This window comes from Salvelinus sp. IW2-2015, linkage group LG7 (genome assembly GCF_002910315.2).
Source record: "Salvelinus sp. IW2-2015 linkage group LG7, ASM291031v2, whole genome shotgun sequence".
NCBI classification, from domain to species: Eukaryota; Metazoa; Chordata; class Actinopteri; order Salmoniformes; family Salmonidae; genus Salvelinus; species Salvelinus sp. IW2-2015.
The window spans coordinates 4706856-4727679 of NC_036847.1; the positions used below are offsets into that span (position 1 = coordinate 4706856).

Here is a 20824-nt window from a genome sequence, read left to right on the forward strand (position 1 = left end):
GAAAACACGTTTGGTGTTCGCCAAAAKGCATGTGGGAGACTCCCCAAACATATGGAAGAAGGTACTCTAGTCAGATGAGACTAAAATTGAGCTTTTTGKCCATCAAGGAAAATGCTATGTCTGGCACAAACCCRACACCTCYCATCACCCCGAGAGCACCATCCCCACAGTGAGGCATGGTGGTGGCAGCATCATGCTGTGGGGATGTTTTTCATCGGCAGGGACTGGGAAATTGGTCAGAATTGAAGGAATGATGGATGGCGCTAAATACAGGGAAATTCTTCCAGAGATTTGAGACTGAGATGGAGGTTCACCTTCCAGCAGGACAATGACCCTAACCATACTGCTAAAGCAACACTCGAGTTGTTTAAGGGGAAACATTTAAATGTCTTGGAAAGGCCTAGTCAAAGCCCAGACCTCAATCCAATTGAGAATCTGTGGTGTGACTTAAAGATTGCTGTACACCAGCAGAACCCATCCAAACTGAAGGAGCTGGAGCAGTTTTGCTTTGAAGAATGGCCAAAAAACCCAGTGGCTAGATGTGCTAAGCTTATAGAGACATACCCCAAAATACTTGCAGCTGTAATTGTTGCAAAAGGTGGCTCTACAAAGTATTGACTTCGGGGGTGAATAGTTATGCACGCTCAAGTTTTTTTTTGGTGTCTTATTTCTTGTTTGTTTCACAATAAAAATAATTTTTCATCTTCAAAGTGGTAGGCATGTTGTGTAAATCAAATGACACAAACCCCTCCAAAAAATCTATTTTAATTCCAGGTTGTAAGGCAACAAAATAGAAGAAAATCCAAGGAGGGTGAATACTTTCGCAAGCCCCTGTATCAAGTTAATCAACTGAATGTTCATGCACTAAAACAACCAGTAGATAAACACTAACCAAAAACAAGTAAATTGTCACATTTATTTTTTAACTATCCAATATAAGCAGGGTAATGTGAAAAACTGTCACAATAACATACTTTTGAACAGAGTATATACAGAGTGAAGCATCATTGAACAATATATATTTAGTGTATTTACTGCAGACACAAGGACTAAACAAACCTGTATAAAACACAAAAAAATATTGCACAAATATTAGAATTCAAAGATGCACATACGATTAAGAATAACTAAACTGAAATCTAGTCAGTGGATCACCACGTTTTCATTAACTCTTCAATGCTAGAGAAACAGTGTCATCTGTGCCCGATATTCAGTAAATCGCTCTTATTTTTTGGGAAAAAGGTTTGTTGCCTCAGAATCAACTATGTAAAGTTGTATAAAAAACATCTCTCCTTCATTCTACAGTAACCTGATCTATATGAGCCCTTGAGTGCAGTTACACTTGCATTGTATAACCCAGGCCCTCAGTCAAAAGGTTGGAATGTTACTTGCATGGTCTGAAACTTAAAACTTTCCCCCGTTTAATTATTGTTGTTCATGAGATTTGGAAGTGAAGCTAATTTGAAATATCAGTCGAACTATCAGGACACTTTTTATCAAAATACAAATTTATGAAATCTGACGAAAAATTATGGCCAAATGATGAAGATGGAAAATTACATGTTTGAGTACATGCCCTGTTAAGGAGGCTAATAATCACATTGAGGTACAATTATATTTCATATAATAAATAGAATAATAATTAAATAGGTGTTATAACTCTAAAGCTGGCTGTACACTTAACGATTTTGGCCACGATTTAGCTGTCCCAGACAAGTGTGAGATTTTTTTCAAAACTTGTCATTGCACATCTCACACTAGAAGAGAATTGCAGATTTTGTGGCAATAAAATCAAACCTGAATGTCTGGGACTGCTCGGTAGCCCTCAGATTGCGTCTTTGACCCACTCACATTAAGCGAGCGTCGCTGACGGCYGCACGCCCTGAGTAGGYAACGACTTTGGGGATTTTGTCTCCGATCTCAAAAACTTGTCTGGGACAGCTAAATCGTGGCCAAAATCATGTAGTGTCCACCCGGCTTAAGACGTTGTTTTCACTGCTCCGATGCCTGTGGGTCACTTGGTGGCTCTGCGGTCTCCTGGCGGACCATGACCTGGCATGAGACACTGCTASGCTTGATCCGCTGACCAGTCTTACCACAGATTGTGCTCTGTAAATCCGGAGAGGAGAAAGTCACCACAGGAGAATAGCACTCTATGGCAGGGTTTCCCAAACTCTGTCCTGGGGCCCCTCCGGTTGTATGTTTTTATTTTTTTTGTGCACCCAGGGTTGGCACCAAGACAGAGTTTGCGAAACCCTGCTCTATGGTACCTCAGGACACTACAGCAGCACGACACAAAAATGTGTCTGTTCAGGGCTTGACATTCACTTTTTTAGACACAAGTAGGCCAGATTATTCCATTTCTGTTAGTCACATGTCTGTGGAACTTGTTCAGTTTATGTCTCAGTTGTTGAATCTTATGTTCACACAAATATTTACACATGTTAAGTTTGCTGAAAAGAAACGCAGTTGACAGTGAGAGGACGTTTCTTTTTTTGCTGTGTTTAGTTATGTTTTGTAGGCAGTGCTTAGTTTGAGCCAGAGCCTGTCGGAAAAGAATCCMACACCTCTCAGTTTTGGACTGTTTCGTGCTGGAACCTATTTTCCCAGATCTGGTACATCTCCTGACATGACAAATCATTTTCACTGTTTGCAATGTAAAACTTCCTTTGAAAGCGAATAGCTTTAATTCGAGTTGCCTCCTCTGTAATTTTCCTGCCTCCTTAATAAACGTAATGTGAAAACGTGCCTGGCTTTCTAATTGATTTGGGTTGGGCTGGCCGGGTTTATGGTTTGTGCAACATTGTAGGCTAGCCTAGAGACTGTCCAAACGCAGCCGTTACTGTTGTGAGAGAGAGAAGGGCGCCTGAATCTCCCACATAACTACAGTGAGATTCACTGAAATAATTCTTAATTCTAAATCAGGAGTAGGCCTATAATTTAGCCACAGAGTATTAATAGCTTTTTTTCTTTTATAGCCTAGCTGTGGGTTGTGTGTAGCCCAATTAAATGGTATAGCYTAGTCGGGAATGGGCGGCAAATCTGTCAGTGAACAGAACAGAATGCAGCCAAAACAGGCCTTTGGCAATATTTCAAATAGAATCGCGTGAAAACGCTGGTTGGATAGCAAATCTGCCCTACCAAGCAAAAAGGCAGTAAGTGCTCGTGTGGTCGAAAATTAGTTAAAGTAATTTACATTAAATACATGCTTAATCATGTGGACAAATATCCTGCTTCTATTGTACTGTGTTTTGGAGAAAATGGGGGTCATGTTAGCAGTAACTGCGTAAAGTTACTGTGAAACCAAGGTAAATAAAAGCCATTTTTCTCAGTTCCACTCAATGAGCAGTTACTGGAAGCTTTGTACAATATGTGTGTCTTCACACACTTAGGCCTGGATTCAAGACAAGGTCGTTGTGGTTGATCTCAGATTCTCAGTTTGTCAGTGTCAAAGTAGCCTGTCATTTACATCATTTGTGCGGTAATAAAAAAGATTCAGTCATGTAAAATGATGTAGAATTGCATGAAATGCGTTATAAAAAGACACATTTTTCCCAGGACCCTCGGGTACAAACATTTTCCCCCATGTGTGCAACTTCTGCAAGCCCCTCCACTCTACTGCCCTATGCCACTACGCAAAAGCAATGACAATGCATGCAATGCTTTATTATTTAAAAAAAWTATTTTAAAAAATCATGCGTTCTGGTACCTCAGAGCCCGCCAGATCTACCTTAGTTATTGTTATTTTTAATAAGATTGTGCAAGTAGAGTAACCCAGTTTATTGGGCCATTCACAATGAATTCAATCTTTTTCTGACTGTACAGCTTGTGATTTTAATGAAATGTTTTCCCGTGGTAGAAGTGGGCAGAAAGTGACATCACTGGGCACAGACATCAGTTCAGTCTTTTCCATGTTGGTTTAACATCATTTCATTGAAATGACGTGGAAACAACGTTGATTCAACCAGTGTATGCCCAGTGGGACTTTTTTTAACCCGAATCTGCCGATAGAGGTGCTCTAATTTGACAGATTTTGCATACTACACCTCCGCATGAGACATACACGTCTTCATCATTGATAAACGGTTGAGTTTGATATMATTTGAAAGCCATCCAACTGAGTCTTCAAATAATTTCATAATTTCTTTAACTGGTAGAAAATTGACATTTTAAATWGAATTTACTTCAAATTACTAGCTCCATTCCACCCGACGTCAAATGTCAACTTGAATGGGAATGTCGATTCTATTACCTGTATTTCTAGGATTTCAATACGTTTCCTATGGAAGATTGATGTTATAATTTAAAACAGTGGATATTCCCACTCAAGTCAACATTCTGTGATGTGTGGACTTCCAACCATCTTTGCGGTGCCATATGAAATTGACATTTTATTCACATTTTAGTACATTTATTATAAGCGAAAACATGACACCCACCCTGTATTCAAGAGTATGCCGTGTCTTATAAAACTCTTTGATAACCCTGACTGTAAGCTTTCAAACTATAGCAAACTCAGCTGTTCATCTTTTTCAGTGATGAAGACATGGATGTCTCATGGTAGGGTGGGGTATGGAAAATGGAGCACCATCTCCTGAATGTTTTGGTAAATGTCAGGTCCCCCCCCCCAAAAAAAAATCCCTTTGTGACCAATTCTACCATGGGCAAACATTTATGGAAGGTCAAAAAAGTCAAAAAAGTATTGAAAATATATGTAAAAGACCCTATTGTGAGACAGTTTTCCCCCTTGTGTAATTTCTAAATGGGGCGCAAAGGCCCCCAAAGGCACAACAAGAGGAGCAAGAGTTGGTATTGAACTACAGTACAGGGCTGAGTGGATAACTCATAACTGAGAAAGTGCTTTGGCTGTGGGCCTAAGTTTAGGTTAATAATGCCCCAGTGCTTGACCAAAAATAATATGGCATGACCTTTCCATTATGCATAGCCTACACAATACCTCTTAAATTCACTAAATGTACATTACAAGCAAAACTCAAAACGTATGCAATTCTTTAAAATATTAGGMAACAATTTTATCAGACAAACCTGATAATTGATTGTGGTTCCAAATTCAAAAAGGCACTCGCACATCTGGGCTATCTTTGTTGCAAGTGYATGGTAACAGTTGAATAAGGTGAGAAAAAAGAATACGGAAAGCTTAATAAAGAGCAGTGATACTAGCAAGAGCAGTGTGCGGGTTTCTTCTTTCTCAATTGATTGTGGTTCAAATGAAATGCAAGTAGGATAATTCCTTAACTTTTTATTGGCCTGCGTTCAACAAATTAAAACATAATACAAACAAAAARAAATGAAATAAAGTTTTCATTTATTCTAAAACATTTAATCATGAGATTAACCAAAATGAAGGCTTTATAATCAGTGAACAGATGACAGCAGTATGGTCTAATACGTTTGTAGGCCTACTTAGAAAGAAAAAGAATAATCTAGAAACACAATGTGTGACTTAACATGAGTTTTAATCTGGAATCTCAGAAAGGCAAGTCATCTGGACCATTTTAAAACTGTAAGATGAATGAAACAAGGTACGATCAGTCATGACATTCCAAAAATTCGGGGTGTTTTATGATGTGCTGAAAATGACTACGTAGTACATTATGAACTGAACCAACTTCAAACTTAGTCGAGGATTTGTGAAATAATAGCACTAACACGTTTCAGACATTTAGTTAAAATGACAATACCAGTCAGATCTTTTCCATCGTTTTCCATCAATTCTGCAACTATCACTTTCCCCGCAGATTTTCTTACTGTATTCACAGGATATATTCAATGTGTGTAGTGCTGAAAATGGCCCAACAGATTTAAAAAACGGTCCAAATCCATGCATTTCTGTTAACCGTAGTCTCCAGTCAAGCAGGCCCTTAACTCTCCTGGGAGGTATCTGTCTGGGGGGTGTCTGTCTGGGGGGTGTCTGTTGATTCAACCTTGTTACCATTTCCCCCCATTTCTTCTTCTTTCTTTCCACTTCCATCCTTTAAACTGTTTCTGTCGCTGTCTTTTGAAAGTGAACGTTTGTGCAGACTAGTGATAACTCTGTTTGCATCTCCTTCCATGCTTGTGGCTCTTCCAATGTCTTTGTTGTTTTCCGCGGGTGTCTTTTGCTTTTCACCCACCTCCTCTCTGGGCCTGTCTGCTTCCCTCCCTCTAACCCCTTCGCTCTCCCTACTCATAGGCCTACCTGTCCCCCTGCCCCTCTGCCTTCTATGACTGCCACCCCACTCTCTCCTGTTGTCCTCAGGCAACTGCCGCTCCTGGGACAAGTGGGGCGCTGAGCCCTGGAAGTTCCCCCTGTCTCTAGGGTTACCAGAATGGCCACGCTCCTCAGAGTGGCTTTCTCTGTCTCCATAGTTTCTCATTTCACAGTCCTCTCTGGGTAGGCTTGTTCTCCTCGTATCAGGTGATTGACTATTCTGCCACTGGTCTTCTTTAAAAGCTTCTGGGCTGTTGTTCAGCAAACTAATGAGACCCTCCGGGGGAGTGGGGAGTAAACCTCCTTTATGCCTCAACGGTCTTACCACTGGCTGTGGACTGTCAAACCGTGGCTGCCCCCCGTTGTCTGCGAAATGCCCTGGAGATAAGCCTCTGGGCTGGTTGAACCTCAAGGGACGAGGAGCCCTGGGGCCATGGAAACCAGGACTATGTACTTCCCTCGGTCCTCCAAAATTGTTTGTTGTGAAGTGGTCTCTTATAGCTGGAATTCTCATGTCTGGATCTGGGCCTGGCATTTCTGGACACCTGTCTGGGCCTGAACCACTCATGTCTAACTGTAAAATGCTCTGGATAAGAGCGTCTGATAAATTACTCAAATGTAAATGTAAAATGTCTGGCCCTGGACCTCTCCTGTCTGGCCTTGGACCTCTCCTGTCTGGCCCTGGACCTCTCCTGTCTGGCCCTGGACCTCTCCTCTCTGGCCCTGGACCCCTCATGTCTGGCCCTGGACCCCTCATGTCTGCCCTTCTCCTCTCATCCCACATGTCTGGCCTTGGACCTCTCGTGTCTGGCCCTGGGCCTCTCCTATCACCTCTTGTGTCTAGTCCTGGACTTCTAATGTCTGGACCTCTCCTATCACCCCTTATGTCTGATTCTGGATCTTGCATGTCTGGACTGGGACCTCTCCTGTCTGGCCCTCTCCTATCCCCTCTCATATCTGGCCCTGACCCTCCCTCCTATCACCCCTTATGTTTGGCCCTGGACCTCTCATTCTGGCCCTGGACCTCTCGGGTCTGGCCCTGGAACTCCGTGTCTGGCCCTGGAACTCTCGTGTCTGGACCTGGACCCCTCATGTCTGGCCTCTCCTCTCATCCACATGTCTGGCCTTGGACCTCTCGTGTCTGGCCTTGGACCTCTCGTGTCTGGCCTTGGACCTCTCGTGTCTGGCCTTGGACCTCTCGTGTCTGGCCTTGGGCCCTCGTGTCTGGCCCTGGGCCCTCGTGTCTGGCCCTGGGCCCTCGTGTCTGGCCCTGGGCCCCTCGTGTCTGGCCCTGGGCCTCTCCTATCACCTCTTGTGTCTAGTCCTGGACTTCTAATGTCTGGACCTCTCCTATCACCCCTTATGTCTGATCTGGATCTTTCATGTCTGGACTGGGACCTCTCCTGTCTGGCCCTTCCTATCACCTCTCATATCTGCCCTGACCCTCTCCTATCACCCCTTATGTCTGGCCCTGGACCCTCATGTCTGACCCTCTCCTATCACCCTTATGTCTGGCCCTGACCCTCATGTCTGACCCTCTCCTATCACCCCTTATGTCTGGCCCTGGACCTTTCATGTCTGGCCCTGGAACTCTCGTGTCTGGCCCTGGACCCCTCGTGTCTGGCCCTGGACCCTCGTGTCTGGCCCTGGACCTCTCGTTCTGGCCCTGGACCTCTCGTGTCTGGCCCTGGACCTCTCGTGTCTGGCCCTGGACCCTCTCTGTGTCTGGCCCTGGACCCCTCATGTCTGGCCCTCTCTCTCATCCCACATGTCTGGTCTTGAACCTCCATGTCTGGCCTTGCATCTCTCATGTCTGGCTTGCATCTCTCATGTCTGGCCTTGGATCTCTCATGTCTGGCCTTGGATCTCTCATGTCTGGCCTTGGATCTCTCATGTCTGGCCTTGGATCTCTCATGTCTGGCATTGGATCTTCATGTCTGGCCTTGGACTCTCATGTCTGGCCTTGGACCTCTCATGTCTGGCCTTGGACCTCTCATGTCTGGCCTGGACTCTCATGTCTGGCCCTGACCCCTCATGTCTGGCCCTGGACCCCTCATGTCTGGCCCTCTCCTCTCATCCCACATGTCTGGCCTTGGACCTCTCGTGTCTCCCTGGCCTCTCCTATCAACCCTTGAGTCCTGCCGTGGACCTCTGATGTCTGGGCCCGGCCCTCTCCAATCACCTCTTGTGTCTGGTTCTGGATCTTTCATATCTGACCCTCTCCAATCACCTCTTGTGTCTGGATCTCTCATGTCTGGACCCGGACCTCTCCTGTCTGGCCCTCTTCTATCACCCCTAGTGTCTGGTCCTGGTCCCATCATATCTGGACTTCTGATGTCTGGCCCTGGGTTTCTCCTTCCCTCACTAATATCAGGATCTCTCCTCTCTAAACTGCTGGACCGCKCCCCCTGGTTGTTTGGAGAGGCCCTGTGGGGAAGACCTTGTGAGGGTATCTGGCTTTCTTTCAGAGTGTCCGAAGGGCTCTGTATACTGTGCTCCCTTGATGTTACAAGCGAGACAGGAACAGGTGTTACCACTGGCTGTGGACACTCAAAACGGAACTGTGGCTGCTCCCCATTGTCTGCAAAACGCCCTGGAGGTAACGCTCTGGGCTGGTTGAACCTCGAGGGACGAGGACCCCTGGGGCCATGGAAACCAGGATGATGTGTTCCCCTTTGATCCTCAAAATGTCCTCTTTGAACAGATGTGGAAATCTTTGGACTGTTGAAATAAGGCGATGGTGGCCTCTGTCCTTCGAAGTTAGCTATAGGTGTGAAGTGGTCCCCTCTCATGTCTGGACTTCTCAGGTCTGGATCTGGGCCTGGCATTTCTGGATCTCTCATGTCTGGGCCTGAACTCCTCATGTTTGGATTCCTAATGTCGGGTCCTGGATCCCTCATATCTGGGTGTCTTCGTTCTTTTCTCATATCTGGACCTCTCATGTCTGGCTCTGGACCTCTCATATCACCCCACATGTCAGTCTCTGGCCCTCTCATGTCTGGCCCTGGACCTCTTCGATCATCCAAGATGTCTAGCCCTCTCCCATCACCCCTCATGTCTGGCCCTTGACCTCGCATGTCTGGGCCTCGACCTCGCATGTCTGGGCCTGGACCTCGCATGTCTGGGCTTCGACCACTTATGTCTGGGCCTCGACCACTCATGTCTGGCCCTGGACCACTCATGTCTGGGCCTGGACCTCTCATGTATGGGCCTTGACCTCTCATGTCTGGGCCTGGACCTCTCATGTCTGGGCCTGGACCTCTCATGTCTGGGCCTGGACCTCTCATGTCTGGGCCTCGACCACTCATGTATGGCCCTGGACCACTCATGTATGGCCCTGGACCTCTTCTATCATCCCACATGTCTGACCCTCTTCTATCATCCCACATGTCTGGCCCTGGACCTTGCATGTCTGGCCCTGGTCCCATCATATCTGGCCCTGGTCCCATCATATCTGTCCTTCTGATGTCTGGGCCTTGGTTTCTTCTCCCCTCCCTCCTTTCGGGAACTGTCCTCTCTAAACTGCTGGACCGCTCACCCTGGTTGTTTGGAGAAGTCATGTGGGGAGGACCTTGTGAGGAAAAATGTTTCTCTCTCATCATCTCTGAAGGACTCTGTACAATGTGTTGCTCCTTTATTTCTGATTGAACAGGCCCACCTTCACTGTCATGATGCTGGTTGTTGGCGTCTCTTGTTGTTCCTAGCAGCCCTTGAAGTCTGATCACGGGCTGATGTGGACCATCAAAMCAGGACCGTGGTGGCTCCCCTTTGTCTGGGAAATGCCCTGGAGATGAGCCTCTGGGCCGGTTGAACCTCGAGGGACGAGGACCCCTGGGGCCATGGAAACCAGGACRATGTGCTCCTCTTTGGTCCTCAAAATGTCCTCTTGGAATGGATGAAGACATCCTTAGACTGTTGAAATGGGGCRATGGCGGTCCTCCAAAGTTAGTTGTTAATGAGAATTGTTCCCCTCTCATATCTGGACTTTTCATATTTGGTTCTGGACCTGGATGCCTCATTTGCAGCCCTCTYCTTTCCCCCCTCATGTCTTGCCCTTGTACTATCATATCTGGCCCTTGGTTTGGAGACGCCTTGTGGGGAGGACCTTGTGAGGAAAACTGTTTTTCTCTCATAATGTCTGATGGGCTCTGTACAATGCGTTGCTCTAGTATTTCCCTTTGAGAGGCCCTATCCCTATTGTCTTGACGCTGTAAGTTGAGGCCTTGCTGGTTGTTGAGGCCTGTTGGTGGTGATCGCAGMAAGCTTTGAGGAGGTTGTTGATCCCCAGGTTGCTGGGGAGTGGGATTTTCATGGGGCATTTGATGGCCTRCGTACTCAATCTCTCCCTGTGGTGGACGTCCAGACTCAGAACGATCACACAGTGATTCATTAATGTCCTTTCTATCAAGAGGGGRCTGAGGTGAGTCATTAGTCTCCATGACCAGTGCTGGAGCTGGGCTCGTAGGACCCATGTCTTCAGGAGCCTCTGGACGCTTGGAGTCTTCTGACACTGGAGGARGAGAAGACTCCCTTTGACCCTTTGAGACTCCCCTAGAGGCGGAATCTAGTGTTTTTCTTGGTGTAGATGGGGATCTTCTACGGCTACAAGAGCTGCGYCGAGAAGTGCTCTCTTTATGAGGGAGATGGCGGCCTGTGCGGTCAGAGTGGTCACAATCTCTGTGATACGGTTGGCTCCTCCCACCCCGTCTGTGTCTGTCCCTTTGCCTATCAGAGCGTCCAGGGGACCGCCTGCCAGATCGACGAGGAGGGCTTTTGTGACGGTCCTTGATTTTACGGTCCCGTCTTTTGGGTGAGTGAGTATGCGGTTGGCTGCTATGCTTACGCCTCCTATCAGGAGTGTCATTGCGCGATGTGCCACGACACGAGCTAGACACCGAGGAGTCACGAGACCGCCCAGAACGCCTTGCTGAATGTGGTAGAGTTTTCCCCTTCTCTTCTACATTCATGTCTTGCAGCTCATCAAAGATAGTGTCATCCTCTGGGTCGTAAGCTACATCAGAGTCCTGGATCTCACCAGCTTCAGGATCTGAATTGTCGGTTGCCTGAATATTTTGCTTTTTAATCTCTTTTACCCGCTTCGCTGTTGCACTGGGCATTTCCACATTTCTTGACTCTGAAAGAGGTACAGTCTTGGTCTCTGTCTTAATCTCTTGTTTTATTGGTACTTCTGTTTTCAAGAGACCTTTCAAAGCTTTTTGATCCGCTGAAGGATTCGCCTCAGACTGCTCTCCTTCAGTCTGCTGTGTTTGAAATTGAGACCACCCAGATTTAGGAGGGGGAGACATCAAGGCATCAGAAACAGAGAAGTGGGCCATGAACATGCCCACTGCCTCTCTCTGCTGGCGCAGTGCCCACTCCTGCTCCTTCAACTGCTGTTTCTGCTCCTCGATCTGCCTGTTGAGCTCCTCAAGCATTCGCTGTTGTTCAGTCAGAGTAGCGGCTGAGACAATTACATCACCAGTAATGGGGAGGCACAGAGGGGCTGGAGTGGGAGCTGGGACTGGGGCTTGTACTGTGACTGGGGTAGGAGCTTGAGCTGGGGTAGGAGTTGGAGATGGGGCTTTTGCTACACTGACCCCATCATTGTGCATATCCTCAAAGATAGTCTCATCCTCAGGGTCGTAAGCCACGTCGTCATCATCAGCGCAAACGGCCAGAGAGGCAGCTTTCGCCTCAAACATTTTATCCGTACAAATTGGGGCAACCAATCCATAGCCCATTGCTGGACCATACTCTTCCCCTGGGTCGTATGGTCGATCATATTCATTTTCCTCCTCCTCAATCKCTTTGACTTTGGATTTCTGCCCGTACTGCTGGACTATTGGATCCACCAATGGGAGAGGGGGAAGAGTGGATGGAAGGGGCACTGCAGCAACTGCTGGGACTGCAGGAGAGTCCCTCCCAAACAGTGACTTCAGGATGGTCTGCAGGGGACTGGTGGCGGTGCTGCTAGGTGCAGCGGAGGAGCTAGTGGTGGGGGGAGGGGCAGAGGCTCTAATGGAGGACAGAAGTGATGGGCTAGTCAGTGAGCCAGAGGAGGAGGAGTGTGACAGGGATCCAGTGGAAGGAGGGGAACCAGGAAGGGTGGACATGGGCATCTCTGGGTCATAGGGCAAGAATTCCTCCATTCTAGGGTCAGACCCATACAGCGAAGGGGGTCTAGGGAGGCCAATATCTCTGGGGTCTTTGGACATGCGGATCTTGGGTCTCTTCTCTTSAAACGCTTGTGGTACGCTTTCCGCACGTTTGGGTTTCTGGCAAATAACCAGTCCCAGAAGAAGATTGGGGCGATTTTTCTCAAGGCCTGTTACATAAAGAGGGTGTAGGGAGATTAGTTTTGAATGTTGTCTTAAATAATGCTGGTGTGTGCAGACTTCAGTGTGCCATCTGTATGGCCTTCTACATGTTGGCCTAAATGACAGTATTTTCTTACCTGATCCTTCGAAAGGTTGGAGTTTGGATGGAATGGACTCCTTCGCGCTGACTGGGATGAGGTAGATATCCTTGATGCTGCGGCTTTTGTTGGCCACCACCCCAAAGCGCCGTCTGCTGCTGAAGTAGGAGAACAGAGACGCGTAGGCCACCTCCTCCTCCTCTGTCGCTGGGTGGAAMCGAATCACACTCAGCTCCTGTGGACCGACAATCATCTCTTTAACATTGAGATACCAACACATACACAGACCCCATCTAAATTGTATAGGTTTTCCCATAATGACAGAGGGAGGGCTTGCCTTTGTAACAGAGGCCTTCACTCTCCCGATGTAGTCCCACACARTTTGAGGCMTGATTCTTCCACCAATCTGGATGGTATCAGGCAGGTCCTGAACAAAATAGACTTGTTGTAAATATCCACATAGCCAAAACTGCTATGTTTGTTTATGAGATGAATTGTCTTAAATGTTCAGAAAGAAACTATCCAAAGAGACTGTATCTGACAATGCCCTCTTATTTTGTCTCTTGCAGTCATGGTAGCAAAGTTCTGTTCTGTTATGTTTGTTACCTCTTTGAGGTATTCGGAGGGCCCTGAAACCAGATAGCCCTTGGTGACGAACTTGGCCACGCTGATCATGTTGAGGAAGCCCTTCCACAATACTTCCTGCTTGGCCAGGAACTGGGCCGTCTCCCCGTCTGGAGGGGTGTGGGAGTTCATAGCCCTGCAAACACAACATCACAATGAGAGCTCACTACTACCCATTCACTCAGCGCTGTAAAGCAAATATAGCTCATGCACAGAGGACAAAACAAGACTCATATTATGACTGAAATGAACATGCACTAATTATCTTAAAACCCTTTCTTATCAAGGTTCACTGGTAGTGATGGTGGCAAGCTGAGAGGAGATACCTTGAAGAGGATGCAGATGATCCAGATGAACCATAGAACGATGAGGAGGATGGCTTCGTCAGGATAGATTTGGGTAATGCTGGCATTGGTGGCAGGGATGGGGGGGGTGGCAAGGGCATGAATGGCTTGCTCAGAGTACCACTCTGTTTCACAGGGGCATGAAAGACTGGTGGAAGTGGGGCTGTAGACAAGGCGACACTTGCCATGGCAGGAGTGCAGTTATCTGCTGTGCGGGGGTCACCATACAGAGCAGCAGAACGGTTGCCAATGGTGCGGGGGTCACGCCTTGTGATGGTTACCGTAGAAACAGCCGGTATCATGACTGGGGTATACATTCTGGACGGTGTCTTGGCTTTGCAGTTTTCCAGAATAGGGGAGGCGGGAGAATCCATAACAGGGGAGGCAGGGGATTCCAAAATGGGGGAGGCGGGAGATTCCATTGTTGTGGAAGCGGGAGATTCCATTGTGGGAGAAGTGGGGGATTCCATGATGGTTAAGGCAGGGTCATCCTCCATTACTGGGGAAGCAGAGGAATCCATGGTGGGGGAGTCGGGGGGTGCAAGGAGGGGTGATTCATCTCCAGCTGGAGTTCTCCATCCTCTCTCCTCTGTTCTGAGATCTGTTCTGGCATACATCCAGGGTGGCCGAGACGGCCTGTCTCTCCATTGGTCTGGTTTGGTGGAGGACGACGATGACCCAGAGAGTTTAGGCTTCTTGGCTAAAGGCTCCGCCTCATCCTCGACTGATATCTGACCTGAAGGGCAGAAACGGACACCAACCCATACAAAACATATGTTAGCAGCATCACCCTCTACAGAATACAGAATGCTTTAAATCATTAATTTGACGTTGGGAGTGATTGTGGTTGATGTCAACACTGGATGTCAACACCTTCACAATCATAGTTTGACACATTGCAAAAGACAAACATAATTGTATGGTGTTTGTTGGAGGTTGTGATGTGTACACTGTAATTGTGCCTTCTCTCTTTTCCATTTACCTGTGCAGATCTTGCACTTGAGGTCAAACAGGTGAGCTCTGTGCTCGGCAGTTGTGTCTTTCAGCATGGAGCTGAGGATGTCTGGCACTGAGCTGCTCCGGCTCGACTGGCTAGGTCTGGCCTTAGGGGCAGCGTGGAGAGTGGTCTTCTCCTGAGAAAAGAGGATCATGTCACACTCTCATTTACTAAAATGTTACACACAGATTCACACACAAACACACACACACACACAAATATCATAAAACTTATGGCACATTTGAAGATGAAACAAAACATCTAGGAATCAGTTCATCAATATGACCAAACAATACATGTTAGATAACACGTAAAAGGTACAGCCATGCAAGATGTGGAAGTCATGGGCAATTCCACGGTAACATAATGATGCTTTGTGAGGTTTGTGCCGTCCTTCTTCGACCAAACATCTGTAAAGTTAATGTTGTTTTTGTCAAATTTTCTGTGGAAATTCTTAAAAGTCGTCCTTGTGCATAGAGTTTTGTTTAACTTTGCAATCATTGTTTTTTGTTTGGCATACATTCGAAAGTGAACACCTTCATATTGAGTTGCGCACTCCCACCATACAACCCAGCAGCGTTGCAGTTCTTGACACGAACCGGTGCGCCTGGGAACTACCCTGTTCAAAGGCACTTAAATCTTGTCTTGCCCATTCACACTCAATGGCACAGATACACAATCCATGTCAACTGTCTCAATGCTTAAAAACGCTTCTTTAACCTGTCTCCTCCCCTTCATCTACACTAATTGGATTTAACAAGTGACATCAATATGGGATCAGAGCTTTCACCTCAATTCACCTGGTCAGTCTGTCATGGAAATCAAATCAAATCAAATGTTACGTCACATGCACCGAATACAACAGGTGTAGGCCTTACAGTGAAAYGCTTACTTACAAGCCCTTAACCAACAATGCTAAAAAATTGAAAAGAAAATTGAAAATAAAAGTAACAAATAATTAAACAGCAGCAATATAATAACAAGCGAGGCTATATACACAGAGGGTACTGGTATAGTGTCAATGTGCGGGGGCACCGGTTAGTTGAGGTAATATGTACATGTAGGTAGAGTTAAAGTGACTATGCATAGATAATAAACAGAGAGTAGCAGCAGCGTAAAACAGGGGTCTGGGTAGCCCGTTGATGAGCTGTTCAGCAGTCTTATGGCTTGGGGGTAGAAGCTGTTAAGAAGCCTTTTGGACCTCGACTTGGCGCCAGTGATGTACTGAGTCGTACGCACTACCCTCTGTAGTGCCATGCTTGTCGGAGGCCGAGCAGTTGCCATACCAGGCAGTGATGCAACCAGTCAGGATGCTCTCGATGGTGCAGCTGTAGAACCTTTTGAGGATCTGAGGACCCATACCAAATCTTTTCAGTCTCCTGAGGTGGAATAGGTGTTGTCGTGCCCTCTACACGACTGTCTTAGTGCGTTTGGACTATGATAGTTTGTTGGTGATGTGGACACCATGGAACTTGAAGCTCTCAACCTGTTCCACTACAGCCCTGTCGATGAGAATGAGTTGAGCACCCCCAGCATACAACCCAGCAGCACGGTCCCCTTTTTCCTGTAGTCCACAATCATCTCCTTTATCTTGATCACGTTGAGGGAGAGGTTGTTGTCCTGGCACCACATGACCAGGTCTCTGACCTCCTCCCTATAGGCGGTCTCATTGTTGTCGTGATCAGGCCTACCGCTGTTGTGTCATCAGCAAACTTGATGGTGTTGGAGTCGTTCCTGGCTATGCAGTCATGAGTGAACATGGAGTACAGGAGGGGACTGAGCACGCACCCCTGAGGGGCCCCCGTGTTGAGGATCAGCACCTGGGGGTGGCCCATCAGGAAGTCCAGGATCCAGTTGCAGAGGGAGGTGTTTAGTCCCAGGGTCCTTAGCTTAGTGATGAGCTTTGAGGGCACTATGGTGTTGAATGCTGAGCTGTAGTCGATGAATAGCATTTCTCACATAGGTGTTCCTTTTGTCCAGGTGGGAAAGGGCAGTGTTGTGGATCTGTTGGGGCGGAATGCAAATTAGAGTGGGTCTCGGGTTTCTGGGATAATTGTGTTGATGTGAGCCATGACCAGCCTTTCAAATCACTTCATGGCTACAGACGTGAGTGCTATGGGTCGGTAGTCATTTAGGCAGGGTATTTTAGTGTTCTTGGGCACAGGGACTATGGTGGTCTGCTTGAAACATGTTGGTATTACAGACTGGTATTACAGGTTGAAAATGTCAGTGAAGATGCTTGCCAGTTGGCCAGAGCAAGCTGGGAGTACACGTCCTGGTAATCCGTCTGGCCCTGCGGCCTTGTGAATGTTGACCTGTTTAAAGGTCTTACTCACATCGGCTACGGAGAGCGTGATCACACAGTCATCCGGAACGGCTGGTGCTCTCATGCAGTGTTACTTTCCTCAAAGCGAGCATAGGAGTAATTTAGCTCATCTGGTAGGTTCGTGTCACTGGGCAGCTCGTGRCTGTGCTTCCCTTTGTAGTCTGTAATAGTTTGCAAGCCCTGCCACATCCGACGATTCAATCTTAGTCCTGTATTGACGCTTTACCTGTTTAATGGTTCGTCTGAGAGCATAGCAGGATTTCTTATAGGCTTTCAAGGAGTCCCGCTCCTTGAAAGCGGCAGCTGTACCCTTTAGCTCAGTGCGGATGTTGCCTGTAACCCATAGCTTCTGGTTGGGGTATGTACGTACGGTCATTGTGGGAACGACGTCATGAATGCACTTATTGATGAAGCCAGTGACTGATGTGGTGTACTCCTCAATGCCATTGGAGGAATCCTGGAACATATTCCAGTCTGTGCTAGCAAAACAGTCCTGTAGCTTAGCATCTGCTTCAACTGATCACTTTCTTATTGACCGAGTCACTGGTGTTTCCTGCTTTAGTTTTTGCTTGTAAGCAGGAATCAGAAGGATAGAATTATGGTCAGATTTGCCAAATGGAGGGCGAGGGAGAGCTTTGTACGCATCTCTGTTTGTGTATTAAAGGTGGTCTAGAGTTTTTTCCCTCTCTGGTTGCACATTTAACATGCTGATAGAAATGAGGTAAAACTGATTTAGGTTTCCCTGCATTAAAGTCCCCGGCCACTAGGAGCGCTGCCTCTGGATGAGTGTTTTCCTGTTTGCTTATGACCGTATACAGCTCATTGAAAGCGGTCTTAGTGTCAGCATCAGTCTGCGGTGGTATATAGACAACTACGAACAATATAGATGTAAACTCTCTTGGTAAATAGTGTGGTCTACAGCTTATCATGAGATACTCTACCTCAGGCGAGCAAAACCTTGAGACTCCCTTTGATTTCGTGCACCAGCTGTTGTGTACAAATATGCATAGGCCGCCTCCCCTTGTCTTACCAGAGGCCGCTGTTCTATCCTGCCGAAAAAGCTTAAAACCCGGCAGCTGTATGTTAATCATGTCGTCGTTCAGCCACGACTCGGTGACACATAATATATTACAGTTTTTAATGTCCCGTTGGTAGGATATACGTGCTCGTAGTTAATCTATTTTTATTATCGATTGATTGTAAGTTGGCTAATAGGACCTATGGTAAAGGTAGATTACCCTCTCGGCGACGGATCCTTACAAGGCACCCGGACCGTCGTCCACAATACCTCCGTCTTTTCCTCTTGCGAATGACGAGGATGAGGGCCTTGTCGGGTGTCTGGAGTAAATYCTTCCCATCCGACTCGTTGAAGAAGAAGAATTCCTATAGTACGRGGTGAGTAATCGCTGGCCTGATGTCAAGAACCTCTTTTCGGTCATAAGACACGGTGGCAGAAACTTTTATGTACAAAATAAGTTACAGATAACGCGAAAAAACATACACAATAGCACAATTGGTTACGGGATCGTAAAACGGCGGCCAACTCCTTCGGCGCCATTGTAACAGATAAGAGCATAATGTTAATATTCATCATGTTTTGTATACTCAGTGTACATACCATGTGTCTATTTGTCCTGGGGGGAAGACTGGGTAGGTCAACCTTCACTGGCTCAGGCGCTGGGTTTGGAAGTACACATGGGGCTTTGGGACCAGACTCCCGGACCTGCAAGACACACCGACAACCGACAAATCAGGGAATTAGAACACAGCACCTCAATCAACTAGTCAAGTTATGGATGATCAATACAGTTCTCATTGAAGTATGATAATGGTCTTCTTTAGTCATTTGTTTGGTAACACTTCATTTGGATAGTCCCTAGTAGATGCTTTGTAGATGTGCAGTAGATTTTCAATATCTGTCAAGAACATTTCAACTAACTATTCACTAACCCTAACCCTAAACTAAACCCTCAMCCAAACCTTTATTCTAAACCTAACCAAGCAGTTGCTTATAAACAGACAGTTTGTTGATAGTTTGRCCACCTGTAGATCATCTACATGACTTGACCAAAAGTATGTGGACACATGCTTGTCAAACATCTCATTCCAAAATCCTGGGCATGACTATGGAGTTGGTCCCCGCTTTGCTGCTATAACAGCCTCTACTCTTCCGGTTAGGGTTACACTAGATGTTGGAACATTTCTGCGGGGACTTGCTTCCATTCAGCCAGAAGAGCATTAGTGAGGCCGGGCACTGATGTTTGGCGATTAGACCTGGCTCGCAGTTGGCGTTACAATTCATCCCAAAGGCGTTTAATGGGGTTGAGGTCAGGGCTCTGTGCAGGCAAGTTAAGTTCTTCCACACCGATCTTGACAAACCATTTCTGTACGGACCCCCATGCCTCCCGTGTTATGGATTCTCACGCCTCCCCTATTCCTGAAAACTGCAAAACCAAGACACCGAATGGGGACATTGTCATGTTGAAACAGGAAAGGGCCTTACCAAAACTGTTGCCACAAAGTTGGAAGCACAGAATCGTCTAAAATGTCATTGTATGCTGTAGCGTTAAGATTTCCCTTCACTGGAACTAAGGGGCCCAAACCATGAAAAACAGCCCCAGACTATTATTCCTTCTCCACCAAACTTTACAGTTGGCACTATGCATTCAGGCAGGTAGCGTTCTCCTGGCATCCGCCAAACCCATATTAGTCTGTCCAATTGCCAGATGGTGAAGCGTGATTCATCACTCCAGAGAACGTGTTTTCACTGCTCCAGAGTCCAATGGCGGCCTAAGGCTTGTGTGCAGCCGCTCGGCCATGAAAACCCATTTCATGAAGCTCCCGAAAGAACAGTTATTGTGCTGACATTGCTTCCAGAGGCAATTTGGAACACTGTAGTGAGTGTTGCAACCGAGGACAGAGGATTTATATGTGCTCCAGCAGTCGGCGGCCTCGTTCTGTGAGTTTATATGACCTACCACTTTGCGGCTGAGCCGTTGTTGCTCCTAGATGTTTYCACTTCACAATAACAGCACTTACAGTTGACCGGGGCAGCTTTAGCGGGGCAGAAATTTGACAGACTGACTKGTTGGAAAGGTGGCATCCAATGACAGTGCCACGTTGAAAGTTACTAAGCTCTTCAGTAACGCCATTCTACTGCCAATGTTTCACTATAGAGATTGCATGGCTGTGTGTAGCAACGGGTGTGGCTGAAATAGCCAAATCCACTAACTTGAAGGGGTGTCCGCATGTATTGTATTTGGGACTATCCAAATGTGGTGTAACTGACTGCCATACTAAAAAAGATAAAGCTATCATAATTATACTTTACCGCTAGAGAGTCCCTTTTGCTCGGCTCAGACACCTTTGTGGCCTGCATGTCCCGCTGGCTCATCCTGGCCAGTCTGAAGGGACTGACTTCACCACGGATGACACTGTAGAACAAACCCTGGAGACCCACCCCACCACAATCAGTGAAGCGTACAACCACATAGTGAACTAGATGTCTACTTTGTGAGAAAGGGGCACATTTGTTAAACTGAATAATGGATTTGACAACTTTTTGAATGAAATGCACTAACTGTATAGCAGATAGTTTTATTATATAACTGGAGTTAAGATTGTATTCTTATGATAAGGCACGTGTTATTTCTGCCATCTGAAGACCAACCTTATTTTTGGGGTCTTTAAGGTTGAACATGATGGTTCGGTACTTGTTCATGTACTTGCTGTCTGTATTGTTAAATATGTTAAACATCTCCGTCTCGATGTTGGTGACCAGCTTTCCCACTTCACTCTCAGACCTCTCCAAATCGTCACAGTCGCACACCCTTATAAAATCAAAATGCAATTAGTCATCTTTCAATAGAAATGTTGTCCTACAATCAAGAGCTCAAGCAATGCTGCT

General features: G+C 46.7%; 1 protein-coding gene across 7 annotated transcripts in view; it reads right to left on the reverse strand.

Moving 5' to 3' along the window:
* Window positions 1-5309: 5309 nt before the first annotated feature.
* Window positions 5310-20824, reverse strand: part of LOC111966890 (death-inducer obliterator 1) — a 70303-nt gene continuing 54788 nt past the window's right edge. The window contains exons 8-19 of one of the 7 annotated variants that reach the window (XR_011480162.1): window positions 20588-20747; window positions 20249-20365; window positions 18536-18640; window positions 14577-14727; window positions 13577-14330; window positions 13233-13386; window positions 12964-13053; window positions 12666-12861; window positions 8241-12536; window positions 7734-7904; window positions 7557-7689; window positions 5310-7180 (exon numbers count right to left, since the gene is read on the reverse strand). Coding sequence is in view for 3 of the 7 variants with exons in the window: in XM_070444372.1 (XP_070300473.1) it covers window positions 7756-7904; window positions 8241-12536; window positions 12666-12861; window positions 12964-13053; window positions 13233-13386; window positions 13577-14330; window positions 14577-14727; window positions 18536-18640; window positions 20249-20365; window positions 20588-20747 (6172 nt within the window). In the remaining 4 variants the exon portion in view is untranslated. Of the gene's footprint in view, window positions 7690-7733; window positions 8141-8240; window positions 12537-12665; window positions 12862-12963; window positions 13054-13232; window positions 13387-13576; window positions 14331-14576; window positions 14728-18535; window positions 18641-20248; window positions 20366-20587; window positions 20748-20824 lie in introns of those variants that run through there. The other 6 variants (XR_011480164.1, XR_011480163.1, XR_011480165.1 and 3 more) reach the window with 6 other exon arrangements.